This window comes from Crocuta crocuta, unplaced genomic scaffold (genome assembly GCF_008692635.1).
Source record: "Crocuta crocuta isolate KB4526 unplaced genomic scaffold, BGI_CrCroc_1.0 scaffold6, whole genome shotgun sequence".
NCBI lineage: Eukaryota > Metazoa > Chordata > Mammalia > Carnivora > Hyaenidae > Crocuta > Crocuta crocuta.
Genome location: NW_027531917.1, coordinates 11,945,223 through 11,971,981, shown reverse-complemented (window position 1 = coordinate 11,971,981; position 26,759 = coordinate 11,945,223). Strand labels below are relative to the sequence as shown.

The 26,759-nt window shown below is 32.7% G+C and overlaps 1 protein-coding gene across 2 annotated transcripts in view; it reads left to right on the top strand.

The window, feature by feature from the left end:
* The window catches only part of CADM2 (cell adhesion molecule 2), a 325,806-nt gene that overhangs the window by 232,894 nt on the left and 66,153 nt on the right, over positions 1 to 26,759 (top strand). Inside the window, exon 8 of one of the 2 annotated variants that reach the window (XM_077774848.1) lies at positions 10,411 to 10,530. The exons of the other annotated variant lie outside the window; for it this stretch is intronic. Coding sequence (XP_077630974.1) covers positions 10,411 to 10,530 — 120 coding nt within the window. The remainder of the gene's footprint in view (positions 1 to 10,410; positions 10,531 to 26,759) is intronic. 2 annotated transcript variants of the gene reach the window in all.

Genomic DNA, 26,759 nt, shown 5'->3' with positions numbered 1-26,759 from the left:
AAAAGACATCCATATGGAGCGAAAAACAGTGCACTCGTGGAAGAATCCTATGGTTGCTGCCCTTATCTCTGGTAGAGAGTTTGCAGACAATAAGCTTGTTGGACGAGCCTTAAAACAGTGCCTTCTTTAATTGCTGAGATAAAACATCAGCTCTGGACACGAATACAGCAGGGAGAGCTGCGTTGCCTGTGGGAAAGGCACACCTCTGCATAAATATGCTGTTGAACTATACAGAGAAAAGAGGAATAGGATCAAATAGTGGAGACAGGAGCACTTTTGCATTATAAAACACTTAAAAAGTTGCATATGTTCAGGCATACATTACACAATGTTGGGGTTTATGCCATCTCTTTGTTTTGGGATGAGCATGAATTGGATAAAATGAGGTTTTACCTTTCAGAGTAAAAATTCCATTCATAGACAACACTCTACCATTCTGCAGTAAATGTTCCTATGGTACCTACATGGACTACTGGCTAAAATGTCCATGTGGAAAACCCTCATTCCTGCTTGAAGGGAGGAGAGTCCACCACCCAACAATTGTAGCATTGTAAATATCTTTTCTTACACTGTTGATACTTAATATTTTCTCTCAATTGCAGTAAAGTAAACAGAACAGAAGAATATAATCCATGACTCTCAGTCCTTCTAGATTTTTTATGTAGAAATAAGGCTAGGTTGTAGCTTTACAAAGATGTACAGAGTTCTTATACTCAAGTGTATTAGTGCTAACTGGCAAATTCATTTAAGAATTCAAGCAATATTCAATGGCCCAATGGGGAAAATTTGAACATTTGTTTTCAGAAATAATGGCACACCTAACTAGAAAATACAGATTTTTTCATAAAGCCTGCTTTGTAGCTTCTTACAATATAATTGTTACTAACATTGTAACAACACATCATGTGCTTGTTCCAGAATCTAAGAACTATCCTTGACTCCACTTTAGGCTAATAACCAATTCATCAGCAAATTTTGATGACGTTATTTCCAAACCATGTGTTCAGAATGTCCACTTGTCTCCATTATTCTCTCTACCCTACACTGTTGACTTCCATGTCTACAATCCCTTTCCCACACAGCTGTAATATATAAATGTTTTAAATACATATTCCTTCATATCTTTCCCCTATTTAAATTTTTCCAAAGGCATTTCATCACATTTAGTGTGAAACCCAAATTCTTATTAACCTAGCTTACCAAACCATACAGAATATGCTACCACCTACATATGTGACATCTCATTATTCTCTACATAATCACTTGTTTCTCTGGTCCTCCTTCAACTTCTCTAAGACATCAAGCTCAATCTCTTTTAAGGAAGTTTGCTTCTGCCCAGAATGCTTGTTCAGGAAGTACAAGCAATTCTGTCATGAGCATTAGTATTTGCAAGACTGATTTCTTATTATTCAGATCTCAGATTAAACAAATCTGAGAGGGGACATTTTTGTCCCACTCCAATCTGAAATGGCCCCAATCACACATCACTTAATTTTAATTCTCTGCAGGGCATTTATCATTATTTGGTATTTTAGTTGTGTATTTGATTGCATAAATGTGTATGTATACATATATGTATACATTTATGTTTATATACATTATATATATGTATCTGTATATATGAATATATTCTATATCCAACCAGTAGATTATTACTTTCTTGAAAACATAGATCTCATGAGTCTCATTTATCTCCATATCTCTAGCTCTTAGAACAATGCCTTCTACATAGTAAGCAATCAATAAATACTTCTTCAATGATTAAATTTCTTTATCTGTATATCTCTATCTTTGTCTCTCTCTCTCTCTTTTCAAAAGAAGAAACGTTAATAAAATATGTATGAATGTGTACATATATACATACATAAATGCCCATAACCATATGTGTGTGTGTGTGTGTGTGTGTGTGTGTGTGTGTCCGTATACACTGCCTTGACTTCTGAACAAAAATGGGAGAACTAATATTCATTCTTTGGTCACCCAAATCAAGACCTTTAGGTTTCATCTCATATTAGCAGAAGTGAGATCTAGAGATATATTTATTTCACAATCCATATGTAAATGATGCCTTATACAGTTAAGCAGTGTATGAAATGAACACCTGTATATAGAAGAATTAATATCTTTAATAGAAATCCTAGAAATTATAAGTCTTCTATAATTGAGTTCAGATGTCCTTTTTTTTTTTTTTTGCAAAATTATGTCATGATTGCTTACTAACATTGGGTTATTTATTTTCTTGGAACATCTGTAACATCACTTATAAAGATAGCATTTATTTCTGGCCATTTATAAAATGTTTTCTGAAAATCTATATCACAATGTTATAGTACCTAATATTTTATTATTTCAGGAAATCTTTCTTCAGAGATGTTTTTAGGATTCCTTCATTAATTGTAATATTTTAAGAGACACATTCAGAAAAATATGAAATTCCATAGTAAGAAATACTTCAGTAAAATATTCACTTTCTAATTAGAAAATATTTTAGATGTAAGTAACATGAGGAAAGTTATCAGTTTGTATAACTAAATCCCATGTGGAAACCAGTTCATTTAATAATCTATTGTAAGATTAGGAAAGACCTTTCTTTATGTTAGAACTCTGAATATTAAGATATAGGTCAGGATCTGGATTTCTCCATCAGTGTTTTTCTACTAGATCACACTTCCCCTGTGTATATTCATATTTGATTTGAGCTATTTTTCCTTTAATGCGTGACAGAACTATTCTCCAGAGAACAACCTTTCATCCTCACAGAACTTAAAGTATTTGACCAACTCATCTGATTTACTTTTTGGTAAAGGACCTTTAAGAAACAGCATACAGTACTGACACAGGTGGAGCTAAATAATGTAGGATCATCCACTTGAAAGGATTTTTCCTACTTTAAATTTTACTTCACCCTTGTCAGTTTGGAATGGGAAGAAGAATTTTAAAAGAAAAAAATGCATACTGTTTTTTTCAAATAACAGACTGATTTTATTCATAAACTTTCCTTGTAATTACACAGAACTATTGGTTACCGCCTACAGTTGAAATTTGCAGTACTTTTCATTTTTTAAAAACAGCTTTTTTGTTTATTGTAAAAGGATTCCATTTAGTACATGAAGCCAGTGGAAGCTATCAGAGGAATGAAGAGGGATTCATTCCAATATAATTTTTTAAAGAGCTCCTTTTTATGAAGCAGATAGGGTTACCATACACCTCTTGAGGAGGAAGCATGCATTGGCAAGTTGGGGCCTTGTCAACCTGGTGGTTGTCATTTAAGTAAGAGCCTTGGTGCTGTTATCCATTCTTATGCTATAATCCAAATAGACTGCTACATGCAGCTGAACATAATGGGAACAGATAAACGCCCTTCTCTGCACAGGTGAAGAAGCAAATACAGTACATTTTTCCTCCTACAATTGCTACCAATGGCAGTGCAATTATCAGTAAGAAGGTTAAGGATGCCCTATTATTTTTAAGGTTAGGAAATGTGGAGGACTTCTATCACAAAGATACTTCTTACCTTAATACTTCTAATATACGTTGAGTTCTTACACTTCTGTATCTTCACTAATAACCCTTGGTTTGGACTCACTCTTGATTACCCTGGGACCACCCTGGGGAGTTAGTGACATAAAGCAGAAAGAAAGTAGACATATGGAGTCCAGACTAACTGGTAGCAATTTTTCTTCCTATTGAACACTAGTCCTTAGAGAGAAACAAGCAGCTTGGGCTTCTGGGACACTTTAGACTTAATTTTGCTTAGAAAATCCATTCTGAATAGGCCAGAATGCCATTTTTAAAAAGAGAAACTGCCACCAAACAAAACAGGTTGACAAGTTAGAAATTACTGTACACTGCATTTGTAGAGAACAGAACATACCTTTAACCTGAAAAGCTCGTTATTGGAAAAAAGGTGCTACCCCACTCTTCAATTTATTGTATACAGGGCTTGTTGGAACTGATTTCATTTTAACAAGGTTATACAGGATCTGCTGTGCTCTAATAAGCCCCAGTAACAAAATGTGGTTGTATTTTCTTAAATTTCTTCATTAGGATGTGATTAGAAGGGGTACTTTTCTATTTTTTGAATTGGATGACATGATTTAGAGCTCTAACACTTTTTAAAACATTGCAAAACTGCATTCAAAATATAAAATTCTTCAGTGTGCTACATCTTAATTTTTTAAATAATCATTTGGGCTTGAAGAGTCTTAGCAGAAATTTCTAAAAACTATCTCAGACATCGTATTATGAAGGGGGAAGAATTTTTTTGCACCTATTAACCATGAACAAGGCTTAATTACTGATTTGTGTTATTAAAAATGATACTATTCCCTATCTACTGACATCACTGTCATTATCACTAGTAGAAGTATTATTTATAAGGCACTAGTCAAATTCAAAGCATAGAGCCAGGTACCTGAAGCCCAGAGGTGTATCATAGATTCTGTTGTTTTCTGTGTATATTCTGCATACTGGTACTTTATTGTTAATAAGAATTTGAATGGAGTATATTAACAGATTATGTAAATTAGAGAAATAGCATCACACATGTATTTTATTCTTCACTGGGAGAGAGAAAGAGAGACATGGACCTAGTGAGAGGCCCATAACCATAACTTTGGTTGTGCTCATAGTGGTGTGGCTTGAATACAAGCATTATTGTCATGGGGGTCTTGTTAAAAAAGTGAGGGAAGCACTACATAAATTCAAAAAGCATGATGCATATTCAGAGAGAAAGAAAATCAGTTGATAATCAGTCAAGGAAGTCTTCACAGAGCAGGTCTGAATCAGGCAGGAACTTGGGAGTAGCATTTTACTAGGTATATCAAGAAAGGGATAGAGATTGGAAAATACTAGGGGGTTGAGTCAGAGTAAACTTGTCCCCCCAAAAATGATATTTTCAAAAACAAAGATATGTTGTCTTATAACAATGTATATATATATATGTAATATATAACGAGCATGTGTAGAAAGAAGTATGTGCTAAGTGCCTTGAAAGTGCTTTGAAAGAAGATATTAACTGCAGAAATTGGAAATGCTTTACAGATGAGATCATACTTAAACTAAACTTAAAAGACAAGAAATGTAATGATGAATGTCATGTAACAGGATGTGACTCTGAGAACACGGCAGCAAAGAGAAGAACAACAAGAGCTGAGTCTAGAATTTTGGGAAAAGACTTGTTTTAGGGGCAGATGTTTCCTTGTGTGCTTGACTTCCACTTCTTTGCTCACGTTAACTGGGCGCTATGAAAAATAAAGAAGCAGACATATGCCTTGAAGAGCTTTAGTCCCTGTTGTCCCAGCACAGTGCCTGAAAACAATGGTGGAGGCAGTTTGGAATTCTTCATGGCAGAATCAAGTAGGTTGATCAGGTGTGACGATGGACTCCTGAAATTGTCAGAACAAAGTTTAGCCATGGTCCCTGGACACAGATTGTAGCTTCCTGATTCAACAAGTTCATTGTGTGAGCTGAAATTGTGCTTTTGCAAGTGAATAGGTCCTTATAGAAGTATTCCACAGTATTTATACTGCATTTATTTGTAACCCAGCATTAGGCACAGAATAACTTTTGCTGCCTACTTAGACTTGGTCTGCAATTGTAGAATGACAAAATTTGGGGTTCTGTCTGACATTAAAATACTCCTGAAATTTTCTTTTACATGAAAACAGTATATATGTTACAACTGGAATGATAAGTGTAATTTATTGTAATTCACACTTTATGTGTAGGTAAAACTCTAAGCAAATATTTTCATTCTTGGAACCTTTACTTTTCTCAGTTTCCTATCAAAAATGCTCACATTTTTCCTTTAAACCAATCCGTGAATTTTCTATAGTAGACATCTACCTAGACAAATAAATTATAATTCCTTTTACTTTGTTCACTTCCCAAAATACTATTTTTATCCACTAAATATTTTAACAGTTACTCACTCTTCATTCTTTATGCCTTTCCTCTAGAAAATATATAATACAGTTCATTTCTTTTGTAAATTGTAAATTCTTAACTTTTTATTGGTAACTACTTTTTTCCAGGGAAAGTCAATATTATTTGATTGAAATAAGACCTTCTCTGAGGAAAATAGCAATAAAAAATTTGACCCCCTGTTAATTGATTGACTTACTATCTACTTATCATTTCTGAATTTTAATATTCATAAATTATGTCACAAATCATTTTCTCTAATTTACTAATGTATAGTTACTTAGTGTCCATGCTCAGACATCCTTTAATTATATGATGTTAACATATAAGGCATATATTAAGATCTTCTAAAATCAACAAGTCATATTCAGCAAATTACACAATATTAATATGGCTGCAGATTATCTTACTTGAACAGAGTAAATTAATGTCAAATCAGGATTCAGTTATTTTTATTATGTGTGTGTGTGCATGTGTATAATTCTTCTGTGTGTAGATTAGTGTATTTTTATTCTTGAAAAAAATAAATGGATGTGTCTTAAAAGAGGTAAAAAATGACCTGCATTTTCTATCCCGTACTATATTTGATTGAGCAATTTGTGTAACGGTATAATGGTTTTAAAAATGTACAGAATTCTAGCCACTTCTAAAATGACGTAAACAATTGGTACTGGTGTTTCTAATCTCATGTTTCCTTATGAAAATGTAGTTCCGTCTTCACTATGAATGTCTAAATAAAAGACCAAAAGTGAATGAATCGAATCAAATCTCTTAAACACTTGCTAAATGATGCCAAATGTTGCTACTCAGTTATAGGAGTGAAAACCAGAGATGAGTGTTTTGACTTAGAAAAGGCAGCTCAAAGTCCTTTTCTATTATCTACTTTGACAAGAGTTTCAGTCAGGCAGCTAAAATAAATAATCTTGAGATGGACGTGTTGGAGAAATCTCTCCATTATACTCATAGGAAATAAAATATTCTCTCTGCACCACAACATGCATATATATGCATATATACTTAAATTTAGAGACAAGGACGCTCCACCTCAAAGTTCTATCACCCATTAAGTGGCAATAATAATAGATAACTTCAAAAATTGTCATGATCTTTTATTACTGATCCAATAAGATTTGCTCCTGACCTTTCACCCTTTTTCTGAAGGTCTCAAATTAGTTGAAAATGAAGAGAGTTCATAAGGAGACATGGAGAACATAACATGACTCTCCGGTCAGGCTCACACTGCTCTCAGAGAAGCAGGAAAGGGGAGCAATAATTCATTTTGTTAGCAAGGAAATATATTGAAGGAAGAAGCTGTAAGTCATGGTCTTAGAAATATATCTTTCAGGGGCACCTGACTGGCTCAGTTGGTAGAACACATGACTCTTGAACTTGGGGTCTGATAAAGTCCAGCCCTGAGGGTAGAGTTTACTTAAAAGAAGTTAAAACAATTTTATTTTTCAGAAAATAATTGTTGTCTGTCTATATTGAAGACAGAGAAGAATTTTTTAGGTGAAGTAATATAATCTTTTAGCTTTATATTAACCAGATGGCCCTGTGAAAAAATGGACTTTTCTAGATACCCTAAAATGTTATATGCTTATAATGCTATGAAAAACTTCATTTATTCACCTTCTAAGTACTAGAATTCTAACAACAAAGTAGGCAGAGTTTTTCCCTTCAAGGATTAATTCTCAAGTGTGGAAACTGACATCAATAAAATCAGAGCAGAGAGAAAGCTTAGAAAGAAGAGAGAAGTATCATACTTTTTTTTTCTAAATCTCTCTAAGATTTTCCAACTAATCATATGTTGTTGAATTTCAGTTGATTCTGATTATTCTTCTGTTGTTGAATATTTATATTACTTCAACTTTTGCTCCTTTACAATAGAATATACAATTGGACAAACAAGAATGTTCCATAAGAAAGATAAAGGAAGATGTTTAAAATGTTTCAGAACACATAGGATGAGATAAAGTTAGTAGTGATTAAAAACATGTAACAGTGATTGAGAGAGATTTTTTGTTTGGCAGATAGTTTTCTTGATGCAAGTATCATTTAGCCTCGGTGCTTTCCATTGAATCACTTCCAGCAGATTTGTTTTTAGGTACATATGAAGTCAAGAGGGAAGGATGAGAGGATGATGAGCCAATAAAGAGGAGTCAGTACGAGTCAATAATGCTTTGTAGTGTTATCTCATCTGTCTGGATACTTCAAAAGATTCTATAGTGGTTCTCTTAAAGTAGATTAACAATTATTAAAATTATTGTTTTGTTAATCTTTTAAATGTTAGCCAAAGAAAAATGCTACATTCCATGCATTTTCATAATTATAGGAAATAAAAATATTGGTTTATACACAAATGTTCATAGTACCTGAAAATATATAGACTCTTTTCGGAAACAATTCAAGCTGATTTTTGTTGATATGGAATAAAGAAAAAAAAAGTTCAAATAATGGTTTTTTTGGCTAAACTAAAAAAATGGACAAAGAAAAAATACTAATACCTATTATTTGCATTACACTTCTTAGGAATTGAATGATATTAGCTGATTTTGAAAGGCTGCTTTTCAGATCTAATCAAATCTTATTTTAATTCATTGTCTGGTAGCTAATAACCTAATGTTTATCATCTGTACTAGATTTGGTAGTAACAGGTTCTTTACATGGAGTTTTATAGGACAAATATAATTATATGTATTATATGTACTTGATAACTTTTTAAGGTATTTCCTTTTGCATAAATTAAATGCATATATTTTGAGATCCTAATGAGCAAAGAATTTTACTAGCAGATGAAGAATGTTATTATTTTCTGCTTTAGATATGCCTGAAAATTAAATTCCTCATGTTCTTTTAATTTAGAAAATGTCTTTCATTGACCTCCAGCCTGCCTAAACCATTTAGGAAAGCTTACCATGAAAATAAGAAGGTATTATAAAAATTAGTAAATAAGAGGTATATGTGCACGTATACATAATATTTATTTGGATTATAATGTTGTTAAAGTCAGTTCAATTTTATGATCATGGTAATTGCACACCAGGCAATACCCATTTTCTCCAGTGATTAATGTGACACCATTGAGTTTTTAGAAGGTTGTTTTCTTAATTTGTCTAGGAAGCATTTTCCCTGTTGAAAAACAGGTGTAAACATCAATACCCAAGATAAGAGAGTGAGCTCCTACTGTTTTCTGATGTCTCCAGTGCAGAGAATCCATCAGGTTAAAGTCTGAGGATTGAGTAAGGCTAATTTATCAGAAGTAAAAAACTAGAAAATTTTTGGTGTGACTCAAAGAGTTTAACTGAGAGAATGACAGGAAGCCTTTAACAGCAAAATAATCTGTCAAACACTTTGAATATTTAGGGACTGTGTGGCAAACATGTGAAATCAAACCCCAGCACAGTAATTACAGGTAATTTGTGAACTGTTTCTCATTTCCTCACTGTGTAAATTATATGCCTATCCTCTTGAGACAAGATTTGACTTTTTGAGAATCTTACTGAGATTCTGTAGCTTGATACTGGCCCTACTGTTTCAGTGCTTCCTACGCTGCTCTTCAAATTCTCAGCCAATTTTGAGTGAAAGGAGGGAAGATTTCAGCGTAAAGCTTTAAGTTATTCTGTTTATTATGTTTTCTTTATTTGAATCTACTGTTAAACTTTCGGCAGCTTTGATTATGGATCAGGTGTTGAATATTATGTTCAAGTCTATGTTCAATCACCTCTCCTGTGTATGCCAAATAAAATAAATCATAAACCTTTCAGAATATTGGGTTCCATGCTAGTTGACTCAATACCTGTTAAAGACTCCCAGGTACTGCAAAATTGTTAGAAGGCGTTACCAACTATCAGGGTAAGAATTGCAAGTCTCTAAGCTGTACATTAACATCATTTGTGAGAAAAGGAAAAGCAAAGTAATAATAATAACAATAAGCTTCTTTTTTTGTTTGTCTGTTTCTAAAGATTGCTCTCATCTTATTTCCTACCATTGTTTTCCTAAAAGAAAAAAAATCAAAGACATTTAACACACATATACTCATCCATCATTAACATTTCTTTAATCTTATATGGTGGTGTTATTTGTGTTTATTTCTGTTGTGTTTTTTCTTCGTTTCCTTCTCTGACAAAGCATGTCATTTTTTGTTTTACCTTGTTGTATTTTGCTAATGCATGTCACATGTTTTAAATGACTCAGTGAACAAATGAATTCTTGTCATTTTAAATTTCACTCTAAATATTACAAACAATCTGCTCATTCTCAAACATTGCTCCACGTTTTTGCTTTGGGTGAGAGCATGCAAAAGAAGTGAACCAAAAAATGGCAAGAACTATGTGGTTTGGCCAGCTTTGTACCTGATAATCTGTTGAAGCCTGTTAAAGTTAAACCTAAATAAGATGTATGTATTTATAATTTGAATCATTTGTGTTTCTCTTTTGTTTGCATGATATGATTTTGTTTTATATTTTGTTTTTTTCCACTCACCAGATGTTCCCAACACTTTGCTTCCCACTACTATCATCCCCTCCCTTACCACTGCAACAGTCACAACCACTGTAGCCATAACAACCAGCCCAACCACATCTGCAACAACCAGCAGCATAAGAGGTACAGTATGCTTCTTTGTTATGGCCTGGAAAGCACAGTAAATGAAGCTTTAAAGGGTTTTTCTTTAAAAGAGAAGAAAAATTGAGATCCAATTTTAATTAATTATAAGGAGTAATTAAGTCACCTAAATTACTATCAATTAGGGTTATTAGAATAGAATATGAGACAAGATGTTACATTTTAATTTTCTAATGCCACTTATGACTACTATGAAAATATTCCAGAATATAGGCTAAAAATATATGGAGGAAACACTGAGCAAAACTAAGTGTGAACATGGGGACACTTTTTTTTTTGCCTTGCCTTGTAAATGTAAACAAAGAAATAAGATGTTCAAGGTTGCAGAGGAAGCTTTTGCTTTTAAAAGACCTTAGTTTAATGTAAAGGACTTAATCCTCTGCCATTAGATTAAAAATACCCACAGTGTTGAATGTGTTCAAAAATTGGCATAATGCATGGGGTCATTATAAACTATTCACCACATAGAACTTTTAAGTAAATATTCAACATGTCATCCTAAAGTATTCTCTGAGTAGATCTATCTACTAACAGAGTGTTCTGAAAATGAATATTGGTAAAGTTGTCCAGGATGATAGGAATTCACATGTGGCTCCATGAGTAATTTCTGGTATTGGTTTATTAATAAATATTTTTGCCTGAAGAAGAGCAACCTTGAAGAAATTGCCTTTAAAGGCAAAAAAATTGTTACATGATCGTTCAGAAATACAAAAAAGCATTCCTGAGCAGTCATTAAGTGGTCAGTAGGTGATGAAGAAATTAAAAAGAATTGTCTTGAGTGCATAAAAACATGTTTTAGACTTAATTTTTGCATAAGCAATGTTCATAGAGAATTTGTCCTATTTTAAGTGTGTCTTTTTGTACTTCTATATGTTGTATGTCATATTGGCTTTACTAATATGTATTAAACTTAACATTTTAACTTGAAATCATAGGGACTTTACATTAATATATATGTAATCAAAGTTGTACTAAGGACTGGCTTAACATTATTTTCCTTCAATTAGACTGTTTTTCTTGAGATTTTTATTAACTTTCAATATTAAATTGAGTTTCTAGCTTTGATGTAACAGTTATAAAAGTATTTTTCTCTTGTTTCTAAAAAATTCTGATATTTGATAATTATTAATTTTGATAATCATGTCAACTCTATTAGATAATATATAAGATTGATAACTGAAGTTTAATGATAGTAGCAATAGGAATTTCTCAAAAATTCCTGTTTATTTTAGTATTGCTAGACAAACAGTATATTAAATCTACAAAGGAGAAGAATTTAAAGATTTTTCTCACATCAATTTGTGAGAAAATTGGGTAAAAGTAATACAAATGAAAACAGGTAAAAAATACTTTGTGACATTATATGAAAGAAACCTAAATTTTTACTTTGCTTTAATTTATTATTTTTCCAAAGATTTTTACAAATGACAATTTAAATAAAATGTAATTATTGCATGCTAATGAAATCTCTATGATAATATTAAGTTCTGACTATATAGACGAATTGCTTTAATGGAAAAGGACAGTGACATAATGATTTAATTTTTTAAAAAATCTTCTTATAACAAAAAACAATTTTTCTTCTGAGGAACCTGGGTGGCTCAGCTGGTTAGGCATCCAACTCTTGATTTCAGCTCAGATCATGATCTCATGGTTCATGCGTTCAAGCCTTGTGCTTCAACAGAAGCACAGAGACTGCTTGGGATTCTCTCTCTCTCTCTCTCTCTCTCTCTCTCTCTCTTTCTGCCCCTCCCCTGCTTGTGCTATCTCTCTTTCTCTCAAAATAAATAAACACAAAAAAATTTCTAATGGTCAACTATTCCTTCCTTCTTTAAAAAAAATTTTTGAGGGCTTGCTATTGATATATGGGGCTATGCAAGGTTATGCAATTATAGAAATTAAGCATATTGTATCTAAAATCACTAGCAATTAAATTACTGCATTCTGCACCATCCCTAAGTAACTAGTATCTGTGCTTAATCTTAATTAAGGAAAAGTATTCATGCTCTTTGTGAATATACATATATATATATATAATTACACACACACATCTCAGAGTAAAAAAGAGAAAAATGTTTTATTTCAGATGAAGTGTTTAATTACATTTTTTATACTTGTTCAGATGCATCTTAAGTGGTCTTACCTATTAGATCTTAACCAGTTGTTAAAATGAAATCAATTTTCTACTTTTTCAAGTAAATTCACTTTTTAGAAGTTTTCTAAAATGTTCTATGAACTTTAAAAGTGATAAAGAAGTAATCTTTGCTGCAGAAGAACATGCAAATAAACTAACCTCAAAGAAGATACACATGTGCAAATACACACACACACAGAGACACCCCATTCCCTGTTATTTTTACCTAACAGTTGAAAGACAATGTTTTTCAAATGGCACCAGGATATGTGGAAAGAAAAATGTATTTTATAAGTTAGGCAATTCATAGTAGTTATTTTGTATAGGAAAAAAGTAGCAGCACTGACATTAAATATTAATCTTATGCTTACTTTTCTCTCCTATGTTCAACAAACCCCTGGAGATGGGGAAAGTCACTTGGTGCACCTGTATCATTAATGTTCTAGTCCATATTTGAGGAAGCAGAAGGGTCCATCAGCACATAAACATTGTTACAATTTTTTTTTATTTTGTGTTTTTATCTGTTTAATTTCCATTTCTGAAGTTCATCAGAGCTAGGACCTTAATTGTCTCACTTTAAAAAAAAATAATTTATTTGAGTAGAGTTGGCATACAGTGTTATATTTGTTTCAGGTGTACAGCAGAGAGATTTAACAAATTTACACATTATGCTGTGTTCACCACAAGTGTAGCTGCCATCTGTCATCACACAGTGCTATTATAATATCATTGACAATATTCCTTATCCTGTGTCTTCTATTACCGTGACTTATTCATTCCATACCTGGAAGCCTGTATCTCCCACGCCCCCTTACCCATTTTGCCCACCCCCTAATCCCTCCCTCTCTGGCAATCATCAGTTCGTTCTTTGTATAAATTAGGTCTGATTTCACTTTTTGTCTGTCTTATTCTTTGTTTTTTTAGATCCCACATATGAGTGAAATCATATTGTACTTATCTTTCTCAGTCTGACTTGTTTCACTTAGTATAAAACTCTAAGACTAACTATGTTGTCGCAAATGGCACAATCTTGTCCTTTTTTTATGATTAATACTCATGTGTGTATATATGTTTGTGTGTATACTTGTGTACACCACATCTTCCTTATGGACATCTTCCTTCATGATGCTTCCTTAAGCATCCATTCATCTATCAATGGTCATTTTAAGTTGCTTCAATTTCCTGGCTATTATAAATAATGCTACAATGAACATAGGGGTGCATATTTCTTTTTGAATTAGTGTTTTTATTTTATTTGGGCAAATATCCAGTAGTGGAATTATTGGTTCATATGGTTTTTCCATTTTTAAATTTTAGGAAGCTCTTTACTTGTTTTCGCATTGTTGTGAATTTTGTACGTATTTTTTTAAGTTATATGATATTCCTTTATTTGCTTATTATCTATTGGAGCTTTCAGATGCAATTATATTTTAAATGTAATTCATTTATTCATAAATTAATAAAAATGTTTCAAAAGTATAGTTTAAAAAGGATCATAATAATATATTGCCTAAGAAAATCTGAGAACTGAAGAGAACTCAATATTTTCACTTTACGTTTTTTTTTTAAGTTTACTTGTTTTATCCCTTTCATTCAGTAATCTAAACCGTATTTGATTTTATGAGGTTATTTCTTTGAATGTCATAAACTATAATATTTACCTATCTATAAATTTAATAAATGACTGCAAATAAATCACCATTCATTTCTTTATCTACCTTCTTTCACCACTACTAAATTTTCCATCCTGAGATATGATAAATGTAACTATAGGGAACAAACTGAGGGAGGTGGTCAGGGAATGGACTAGACTGGTGATGGGTATTAAGGAGGGCACTTGTGACAGACACTGGGTATCACATGTGCAGAATCCCTAAATCGCCTTATGTTGACTGACTAGAATGTAAATAAAAATTGAAAAAGAAATACATTTAAAGAGTTACACCTGTGCCTATATTGGAAATCAAGGTGAAATAGAACAAAAGAAACTCCTCAAATTCTTCAAATCATCAGTCATAATTTTGAGAATTTTCACATCTCTTCAATTTGTGCATGAAATGCATCCCCTTTAGGAGGAATAGGAACTTCAACCATATGGAATGAAAGCTGGTCATTAGTACATTTGTTACAAATAAAGGTGTTAAGACATAGAGAAGCCAGTGAACTTCAGCTGTCATGGGAAAGATAGAAAATAAGTGTGCCCTAGAGTGATCTTTGATGTGAGTTTTGGTTCTTTTGTTTACAAGGTCTTTGGTCTTGTACCATGAACCAAATTAGGCTTCAGCATTTTTATCTGAAAAATGAGAAACACTTAATAGAAGCATTTAATTCCCAGATTGTTTTACAGATTGGATAATATCTAGAGTTCTGGAAACACAATCAAACAATCAATGTATGATAGGATTATTTTTCAGTTATTTTTAGTAAACCATGTGTTTATCTATAGTTGTATAATGCAGTTACTGAAATTTTATATGTATATATGTGTGTATATATATATATATAAAATTATATGTACATAAATGTTGTAACTGTTTTTGGTGTTAGTGTACTGATTACTTTTAAGCCTAATTTTTATTGGTTATATGAAAAAATAAAATGTTACTACAGTATATAGAATTTATTTACAAGTATAACAATAGTTTGTAAACTTTCCATGAAGTTTATAGTATTCTTGATTTGTGCATATATTTAAAATCTGAACGTTTTATAGATCTCTTATAATTTTTTCATTACAAGAGATTTTTGCTATAAGACATTTTAATTTCTGTTTTTGGAAATGGCAGGGGTTTTTAAAAGTCTAGTGGCCAGTTTAATCCTATCAATCAATTCAGATGGCATAATATACTCTCTTATAAATGTTTCCTGTGTTTTTTTTTATCACTGTGGTAAATGTTAATGAGTTAAATATGATAATTTATAAAATGGTTCCAAATGACCTGATGTCATTTCTAGTATTAACATTATTTTAGCATGGTATATTTAATTTGAAAACATTTTTCATTTTGATCATATCATAGTTTTAATTTCATAATGATTATGTCATAATCTAGGAATCTTTAGCAGCACCGTCATTTTACAGATAGCAAAAAATAAAGTATTAAAAATTCTAAAACCATATATGAGACAATGACATATATCAGTGGTTATGTCTCTTCACATGATTTGTAGAATCAGAATTCACCAATGAATGTTTTATACTTATCAAGACAAAAAACCCAGAACTTCCAATTGCAGTTTCTGGCTCTGCAAAACTGTGAATGCCTTTTAAATATAAAAATGAGATGATAGCGGCACCTGGGTGGCTCAGTTGGTTAAGCGATTAAACGTCTGACTTGGGCTTAAGTCATGATCTCATAAAGTGAGTTCAAAACCTGTTCAGTCGGGCTCTGTGCTGGCAGCTCAGAGCCTGCTTTGGATTCTGTGTCTCCCCTCTTTCTCTGCCCCTCCCCTGCTTGTGCTCTGTCACTCTCAAAAATAAATGAACATTAAAAAAAGCTTTAAAAAATGAGATGATAGATATAAAGAGAAGATATAAAATATCTGATATATTTCCCATTCTACTACTAAGTCTGTTCAAATATTTCATGCATTTCAGAATACCCAATAAGGAGACATAATTCCTAAACCTGATGAAATTGTTTATATAGTATATCTATATAAACATCTAAATGAATTCTTGGTTCAAATATAGATTTGGTTTTACACTAGGCTTTGAAATGATAAAATAATTTTATAGTAATAAAATTACATTGTTTGTCAAGTATTCTTTTTTTTTAATGTTTATTTATTTTGAGAAAGAGCGAGGGAACCCAGGAAGGGCTGAGAGAGAGGAAGTGGGAGAATCCCAGGCTGGCTCTGCACAGCGCCCAATGAAGGGCACAATCTCATGAACAGTGAGATCATGACCTGAGCGGAATTCAAGAGTCTGAGGTTTAATCAACTGTGCCACCCAGGCACCCCATTTGTCTAGTAATTCTTAACCAATTTATTAATTATAATGATGCTACTTGCAATGGAAACTTATTTAAGCACAGCATTGCAAAACCAAAACAAAGGATATCTTTTAAAAATTCAAGAAATTAACCATTATCAAAATACCTATATATATATATACTATATATATAGTATATATACTATAGTAATAATGACCCAAACTCACAACATTTTAAGATGTGTACCATTGTGTTGATCCCAGCTTATTGACAGTAATGCTTTCAGTGAGGAATGCCTGAGGCACTGTCCTGAGTAGGCCCCTAATACTTGTAGGAGCCCCCAGACATTTCTTCCACCAAGGCCAATGTTGTGGCTGGACTAGCTTTAGTGGTTCTTATGATGTCGGGATACATTTTAGCAAGAAACCATCCGAAACTATGAGTGTCAAAATTTATTACTCACAGTTCCTGGAAGGCCACAGAGTGAGGCAATGAGCAGAAACAGAGTGTGCATGGACCTGGGGCTCTGCCTTTATTAGGGTGTCTAAGGGCTTAGGGGTTCACTAATTGGCAAATTTAAAGCGTAAGAGCAGGAATGAGGGCACAAGAAGGAAGAAGTAGGGTTACTCAAAGCTATCAGTTATCTAGGTTATTCATGGCTTTCTGAAAGAGGAAGCTTCACAGGTGAGGCAACCTAGTGCCTTATCTGGTTGTTTTGTCAGCAGCTGTATCCTACTGTACTCTACCGTATTCTACCTGTATTCTACTGTATCCTACTACTGGTAATATGTTTGTTTATTCAAGGTGAATGTCTTTTGAAATGGATACCTTGACAATCAAAAGATTAATGTCAGGCTATTCCACTGCAAGTTCTCAAATATTTACAATTAAGTGACATGTTAATTTTGTTACTCATGTTTAAAAATGTAATATTAAGTGAAATGTTTTAAATCATCCATGTAGAATAGAATGAATTTTAGCATAACCATAGCTCTTTAGCCCATACACTGCCATTGTGTTTTTATTTTGTTTTTTTATTTTAATGTTTTTAGTTATTTTTGAGAGAGAGAGCACAAGCAGAGGGTTAGGGGGCATAGAGAGAGGGGAACAGAAGATCCAAGGTGGGCTCTGCACTGACAGCAGAGAGCCTGATGTGGGGCTCGAACTCACAAACCAGGAGATCACTAGCTGACCCCAAGTTGGATGTGCCTAACCAACTGAGCCACCCAGGTGCCCCACCATTTCATATTTAAATCATGTGAATGACAGGGCTCCTGGGTGGCTCAGTTGGTTAAGCATCTGACTTAGGCTCAGATCATGATCTCACAGTTCGTGAGTTTGAGCCACATGTTGGGCTCTGTGCTAATGTCTCAGAGCCCAGAGCCTGCTTCAAATTCTGTGTCCCCCTCTCTCTGCCCCTACCCTGCTCATGCTCTATCTCTCTGTCTCTTAAAAATAAGGAAACATTAAAAATAAATAAATCATATGAATCACATAATATTTAATTATTTAAATGTAAATGAGGATAGGGACCTGTTTCACCATTAAGTATAATCCTAAATTATTGTTTTCTAAAAGATTTTAATACTTTCTTCTCTAAAGATTTCTTGAAGTAAATCTATGTGACTTGTAAAAAAAACTTCATTAACACAAAATTAAACTATAGCAAAAAAAAAAAAGTTGTTAAACTACTTGGTGCCAGCATAGAGAAATTGAGACAAATTGTGAAATTCCATATGTATTTCATATGATTTGGTCATTTTTAATCAACTGCAGTTGCCTATAATGTTGACTATGAAATAGTATTTTAAATGCAGATTTGTTTACTTCAAATGTCATTTCCTTTCTCTGGCTTCAAAATACAGTAAACTAAAGTAAAATTAACACAAAATGCATACATGTGTACTTCAAACCACTGTCTGAAGCATCTGTTTAATTAAATCAGCTTTAAAAGCAATAATGATCTGACCTATGCTTCTATTCTCTATTTTCTTTATATCAAAAGAAATTCTAGTCTGTATTTTTATAGGGTTTTATTGTGGCACCTCCTTCCCTTTTTGGTATAGATACTTTAAAAAATTGAATACAAAAGTATAAACGTTTAACAGAATAAAAAAAAGCCAGCACTGAGAAGAATAAATGAAGTCATTATAGCTCTGAGTTAGTCACTATAAATGCACTCAAATAGAGCATTTGCAGTGGTAAAATATATCATCTTGACACAGTTAAGTCCCGAAGTGTGCAAATCAAGAAGTTGTTTATGAGCTTGTATTATGAGTGTTTAGCTATTAAAAATGTTTCTGGTTTTATTGGTGGTTATAAAACACAATTTGCATGGTGTTGTGAGCTTTTAAAAATTAAGTGTCAATATGTTGGGTTTTTTTCCGTCGACAAAAATTAAGTAATAATTCAGTCTCCAGATGGTCCATACAGAGAGACCTGGCTTATCTCTAAAAACACAGGTTTCCACATTTCAGCTGCAAGTGTAGCTAAGCTTCCATTAGTCTTTTTAAAAACAACACTTATTATATGAAGTTGACTCAGTTTTAAAATTAAACATACGAAAAATAGCTTATAATGAAAACAGAGTACTAAACATACTTCTACTTGAAAAGAGCAAGCAACATGTATGGACCATAGTTGAGGGCACTTTCAACCTGGGCACAAATAACTGTGTTGTTAATACTGAAGGCAGTGGCTACAAGCTGGACCTGGGAGGGAACACTGATTGGGGGTCCTAGTCTCTTAGTCAGCTATGGATCCACACATTTGAAAAATGGCAATGTTTCAGTTTAAATTCTTCCAAGAATGCATAGAAGGCTAAGGTCATATTTTGTTTTTATATATATTCTAGTAGATCTTATTTGGAACAAGAATACCTATCGCTTGTTATATACAACCATGTCTACAACTAAACAAACAAAGTATTTGACTCCAACTTGTAAAGTTGAACTCTGGCCAAGTTTGAAAATCTTTAAATATTTACCTATTTCTTTATAGCATCTGGGAAGTAGTTGAGGAAAACTGGTATTCTTGTTTTCTTTCCAATACTACCTATTAAGGGAAGCAGCACTCTTATGCTCTTCTATTTTCTAAGGGCAGTCTTGTGGCTTATGCAATTTAAAACATCAAACATTTTTAGGAGTTTCATTTTAGGCTTATTTATTTCTTTGGTTTAGATCAATTTAAACAGAAATCTTTGTTCCATTAGTTTGCAATTCTGTTTACATTATAAGTAAACAGTTTTTGCTAATATTGTTTTTACTTCTAGAAGTGGAGGAGCTTCTTAACTGATTTTAAGGTAAGAATCCTAGATTTTATATAATCTAATAATATATACATTTCCTGAAAAACAATCTTTAAGAAAGAAAAGAAAACGTTCCCTAATACAACATGTGCCATTTTTCTTGGATTTATTTTTATGTAATATGCATATACATACAAATATTAAATTAAAATTTTTCCATATTTATTATATTCCAGAAAGCACATCACTTATAAAATAATAAGACTTAACTTAGTCTCTTATGATTAGATTGATAATCTGTTTTATGTTCCAAAAGCTTAGCCTACCTATGTGAATAAATGCTTTTCCAGAACATCTCTAAAAGTATTTTAAAAATCATTAATAAACTGAACTGGTTGTATCTTTCTTCCTAACCAACGAATTAAATTTATGAGCTGTGCCTTTGAAGCCGAAAAGATTACTGGTATTGCCCTTGCTTCTTTGACACTCCACATGAAACACACTTAATAACCTCCTGTGTTAGCTTGGTGAAACACCGAATTGATACTAATTATACCAACTTTTGGATAGAAGGTGACCTTGACTCCAGCTGGAACTTTCTGCCAGGACAATAAATAAGAGCAAATGCCATAAAGCATGACTTCTGAGAAGGGTCTAATACAATCTATTAACTCTGGGGAGTTCGTGGAATTACAATAAGTCCTCGAATAATTGTAATATTTTAAAACATCTCTTGCTTCAATAATACAGCCATTTTTTTTTTATTTCTCTAGATTTCAAATAATCTCCCGTTAGCTTCCTGCACTCATTTAAATTAGCGGTGGCCAGAAAATTAAAAGCTACTTGATGCACAGTGTGTATAAGGTGATTGCAAAGCAGAGAGACAGATTTTTACTGAATTACTACGACTTCTCAAATACGTATATAATGTTTATACAATTTTCATATCAGACTGCTTTAAGCTAAAGCTGTGAAACATGGACTCTTAAGTGAAGAGATGTCTGTAAAATGATTTTAAAAAATGACTTTAAAAAATGATTTTAAAAAAAGAAGAAAGTACTTGTCCCACTAGATACACAGGTTTAAACTATTGTAAGAAAACCTGTCAAGGCTAATGATGGACATCAGTTTAACAGTTAAAAATGTGAGTTCAGTAGTTTTAAAAAGAGCCAGTAAAGTTGCTATAAATAGTATAAACAGGTTGGTAAGACCAGAAATTAAACTTTCTCTACCAATATTGTTTAAAGACTACATTAGTGTAAGGAAAATTCTGTTCAAAGTGTTCAGTATAATAAGTGGAAATACTAATTTAAGTCCTGTTATTCTTCATTTTAGATAAGAGAGATGAACTCAAAATTCCCAGGGCTATTTCATTTAACTCACCAGTAAGCAAAGAATGCTGATCAATGAGTATTTAAATAGAGAAAGAGAAAGCAATGAAACTAACATGAGGAACTGCAATAGATACAGTGAAAAACGTTATTTTTTCCAAAGTGAACCGAGTTTGATGTCTAAGGAGTAGGTTCCATAATAAAAAGCTTGATTCTCTTCTAGAGTAATGTGTTAAAGTGAGTAAGTTACAATGGTCTTAACACATTGCCCAAGGTATCACCGTAGTATCAAAATTTAAATTTTTTAGATGTGCCCAATTAGTGCCCTTGTGTCCTCTGTAGTACAAAACAACAACAACAAAAAACCCCCAAAGTGTTAGATGAGAAAGAAAGTACAAAAATAATATTTATTTAAGCTTGAAAACCTGGTAAAGAGAGGAAAAATACTCCTGAGTATTTGGATGTGAGAACATTGGAAACAGTCATAATGGGGTGTTTGAAAGCTCTCAGAAAAAATGCAAGTATAAAAAGGAATTAAATAGAAGTCTAATGATTGGACTTTAATAATAATAATACTTTTTAGTAAAATATCATGAAATGCACTATAGTTTGTATTCAAGATTGCAATTCTGGATGAACTCTTGTGAAATAAAGATGAGTTGTACTGAAAAAAAAAAAATTGCAATTGCATTGCAATTATTTTTCTTCTTGAAGTCCTGTTCTTTAAATAATGATCATAAACTTTTTTTTTACTCCTAGTTTAGATACTATGTTACTCGGGATATCAGCAAGAGTTGGCAGCAGTCTTAAAAAGAGGGTAGCTAAACAGCTTTTGATGAGGAGACTTCCACAGAAGTATGGACAGTGTTTGGGAAACCAATACAGATGTAGAAACACAAGGAAACTCTAAGCAACAAGGTGCTATTACCAACACTGGACCTGAAGTGCCAAAGAAAGTAAACACGGTTGTCCTAGTTCGAGAAGAACTGGACCAGAAAAGGGGCAGCTTGAAAAGACCAGTAGAGAAGGACAGAGCCAGAATCCACAGCTTGGCCAGGTAGAGGCATTGGGAGAGGAGGGATCAATATGGGACCTCTTTCTTTTCCTGCCTTCCAATATCTTTCCATTAATTGAATTCTGCTGAAAATCAGAAGCCAGGGAATCTGGTAGAGCAGTGCAGAGAAGCCAGCCTCCCAGAGCAGAGAGTAAGGCAAAAAAAAAAAAAAAAAAAAAAGTCAGAGGATAGATTTGTGAACCAAAAAGGAAAATTAATAGCAGAGACATATGGATGTAGAATGTCATCGAACTTATTTAGAATATGTCATAGAACTTGTTCACTCAGGGAGACAGATGTCAGATTTCATTTTAGTTTTGGATTTTTCTCATAAATGTACATAACACAAGTCTATACTAGAAAACTAGTAATGAATCTACTAATGGTGGTAAAAGAGCAGCCCTCCTAATTTATTTTAATATATAATCTCCCTTTTTAGGCTACTGTTGTAAAGAGACACTCTTAATGGTAGAGGGCATATAATGAAGCTCCATAGGGCTGGCATTATTGTGAGATACAAAGAAATCTAAAAAGACATCTATTCTTATTTAAATAACTTACTTTCCAGGAGGAAACCATTTTGAATCTCAGTGTGAGGAGTACCCACTTAACTCATTGAGCAGTGAGAGATTCCTTATTTGAAATATTCTCAAATCTGCTTGTAGAGATGCAAACTATTTTCTTTGAATTAAGTGCTTTCAAAAACTTGGTTACAGGGGGAAAAAAGCTCTATAAATGAGTTATGTGTTAAGTTAATAATACACTGATACAGATATGTATTATTAACTTTCTATTAAAAGAATTTTAGTGTCACATAGACAAATAATTTTCAGTCCTGAGATAATAGCTTTTCAGAAAAGAAAATCACTTTCTTGAGAGAAGATTTTTAGAAGCAGCAATCATAGTCTTTAATATATTGCATGATATTTCTGCCTTTGATGTCTTTAAAGGATGTGTACTTTATTAATTCAGTTAAGTTGGCAGATAGGAAACATGTAAAAACAATTCAACTTGTTTTCACTATAAAGTTAACTGTCTATAGTACAGCTTGGGTCCCTTGGCATCTTATCACTGACAGGCCAGAAAGGTTTGTTGAGACTGGGATATCAGAATACTTTTTTTTAAATGTTTTTATTTATTTCTGAGAAAAAGAGAGAGAGACAGCATGTGCAGGGGAGGGTCAGAGAGGGAGACACAGAATCCAAAACAGGGTTCAGGCTCTGAGCTGTCAGCACAGAGCCCGATGCAGGGCTCGAACCCACTAACTGTGAGATCATCACCTGAGCCGAAGTTGGACGCTTTATACCAACTGAGCCACCCAGGCACCCACAGACTACTTTTTAAAGAACTAAGAATAATAGCCTCATTTTTTCTGGTATTTCTAAGTATACTATCCCCTTGTTCTGAGATTTAGCTGGAAATTGAGCTCTGCATCTCAAAATACTATTTTAAGGAACTGAAAACAAATTCTCATATCCCTTTCTCTTAGAACTACCAGGTGAAATCCCAAAATATTCCACCTGAAATCAAGTCAAAAGAAAAGAATATTCAAATTAGAAGGAAGTTCTAAGCATTCATCTTATAGTTTATATTCATATTTCTAACTTCTCTATTCAAAATTTGGCAACATGACAATGAAGGATGTTTCCATGATGTATAATGTGAAATTTTTAATTTTTAAATATGGTGGTGCTCCACTAAAATTAACAATAGTACACAGCACAATCTAAATGTATAGTTATGTTTCACTGAGTTAACAACAAATACCATACATACACTTAGCATGAGACAATGAAATTAGTTGCTGGGCACAGGATTTTCTGGTATCATCCTGATTTGGTCTCTTGAATGTGATCTTAAGCAGAGCAATTCAGCTCTTTTTACCCACAGGGCTATGTGAATTCCAACATGTTTCTCAATTCTTGAACTCTGTGAAATACAATCTGCATATCTGAACCTTTCACCAGGGTTTCAGAGATTAGGAGAGTTTCTAGTGTTTTTCAATCAGAATTTGTGGATAAAATCTCTTTGCATTTGAAAGGATTTCAATAATTTCTTTAACATGATTCCATACTTCCAAACTTCATTTATGTCTGAATGTTCTGAAAAGCTATAAGATTAAAATTAATTATTAGACTCTGACCACAATATTTGGCCTCTGGCTCACTGTTTCCTAGCCATATGCCGACTTGTTTTCCCATCACTTCCATTTACACACTCATTTCAGTGTTTTTTCTTCTTACAAACCTTTATAAATCTAAACATTATTTATTCTATCTGTGAATTTCTAACCCCACAATATGGTGGTAAAATAAATCTTGAGTTCCAGCTGTGATGTACATTAAACTAATGTGGATGGCCTATTTTCACAGTTCTGTAACTGAGTCCAAAGTCTCTGTTAATCAAACACGTTGTAACCAAAGTTCACAGCATACACAGACTTTCTGATACTGTTTTCTACTGGGATTTGAGACTGATCTTTACAGATTGTATTAAAATGGTTACAGGATAATACAATAGTGGACAGTATGGCTTCTTTGGGACTCATATTATCTGGGCATTTTTTCCACTTAGCCACACTTAAGTTTTGTGACCTTCCTGACACTATTTATGCCTCAGTATCCTAATCTAAAAAAAATCAGAAAATAATAATACTATCAAAACCTTATAATGTTATATTTGAAACTAAATATATCTATGCATTTCATTTAAAAATTCCTTGCTTATAACAACTCATTAAGTGTTAGGTTTATAATAATTACTAGTAATTTTCATAAAATGAGCCTTCTAAACTGTATAGGAATGGGCACCTGGGTGGCTCAGTTGACTGAGTGTCCGACTTTGGCTCAGGTCATGATCTCACAGTTCGTGGCTTCAAGCAGTGTGTCAGGCTTTGTACTGACAGCTCAGAGCCTGGAGCCTGCTTCAGATTCCGCGTCTCCCTCTCTCTCTGCCCCTCCCCTGTTTGTGCTCTGTCTCTTTCAAAAATAAATAAACATAAAATATTTTCAAAAAAATAAAGAATATAGGATAAAATTTATTTTTCTTTTCTGACTATCAATGAGATTAACTACTAACTGCTAGGTAAAGGCTACAATATATGGTAAATAGACCATCCTTTAAAATCATATACGTGCTCTTCAAAGCCTAGAACTTAAGGGTTTCTGTCATGTGATTTAAAGGGAGTAGGATAAAACATTCTCATTCCATTTTCTAATTATTCAATTAGATCAATTATCAAGTAAGTCAGAAATATAAGTTTTAAACAAAAGCAATCTATTTTGTAACTAATGTTCTTTACCCAATATTAACAGACATTTAAAATGGTCTTGGGGCCCCTGGATGGCTCAGTCGGTTAAGTATCCTTCAGCTCAGATCATGATGTCACACTTTGTGAGATTAAGCCCTGTATAAGGCTCTGTGCTGACAGCTCAGAGCCTGCAGCCTGTTTTCATTCTGTGTCTCTGGCTCTCTCTGCGCCTCTCTGCTCACGTCGGTCTCTCTTAAAAATAAATAAACACAAAAAACAATTTAAAAAATAAATAGAAAACTAAAATGGCCTTCAGTAGCAGAAATATCTAGTTGGGACACCAGGTACGTGACATGCAAGTTATACTTGAAAGTCCTGTTTCCCCATCTCTAAAATGATTATAATAATTTACTTATAGAGACATTCTAAACATCAAAACAAGTATTCAAATTTTCTGTTATTGTATAATATGGGTGATCTTCTAAATATGGTGAAGCTATTATTAAAAAATACATTGATGGTGTATCATTAATAGTTTTAAAAGTTGGGGCTTATTAATAACCATTTTAGCATATTTTAATTAGTGAGATTTAACATTCATCTTCACTATGTTGACCTAACTTATTCAACTTAAAACTACCCATTACTAAATTCAGTTGATTAAACTATATTTAAACTTCTACAGTAGAGAATTCTGTGCAATGTTTGGGAAATTACCTAAGCACATTCAAGATTGGGAAGACCTATTTCTCGTTGATTAGATCAATTTCAAAATTTCTAGCTTCTTGATAATTTACAATTTTTTTCTATATGCCTCATTTTAACAAGTTCATCACAAATAAGTTAGTTAAAAAATGTTAAGCAAACTGAAGGAAAAGATGTGTTCCTTATCCCATACTATTGAGATACATTTTATTTTAAATGTGTAGCATATATTGTATATAAATATATAGTATAAGGTTTATACAAAAAGTTTTGATATGAAATCCTATTCTGCATTTTCTTTATTTTGTATCATGATTATCTTACTGTCATTGATTATAATTCCACATGATGTTTTCTTGAGTTTAAATGCCCTTCTTCAAATATGAAAGGGCAAATATAATCATTTTATGTCTCTAAGTTTATAAGAATTATAATTTTAATAATAATATTTTGCATTTATTCAGCATCAATTTAACTGTAGTGGAACATTAAAATATAGGTAAGTTTATGAATCCAAGTATATATCCCAAATATAAACCAACAAAAACTGTTGTA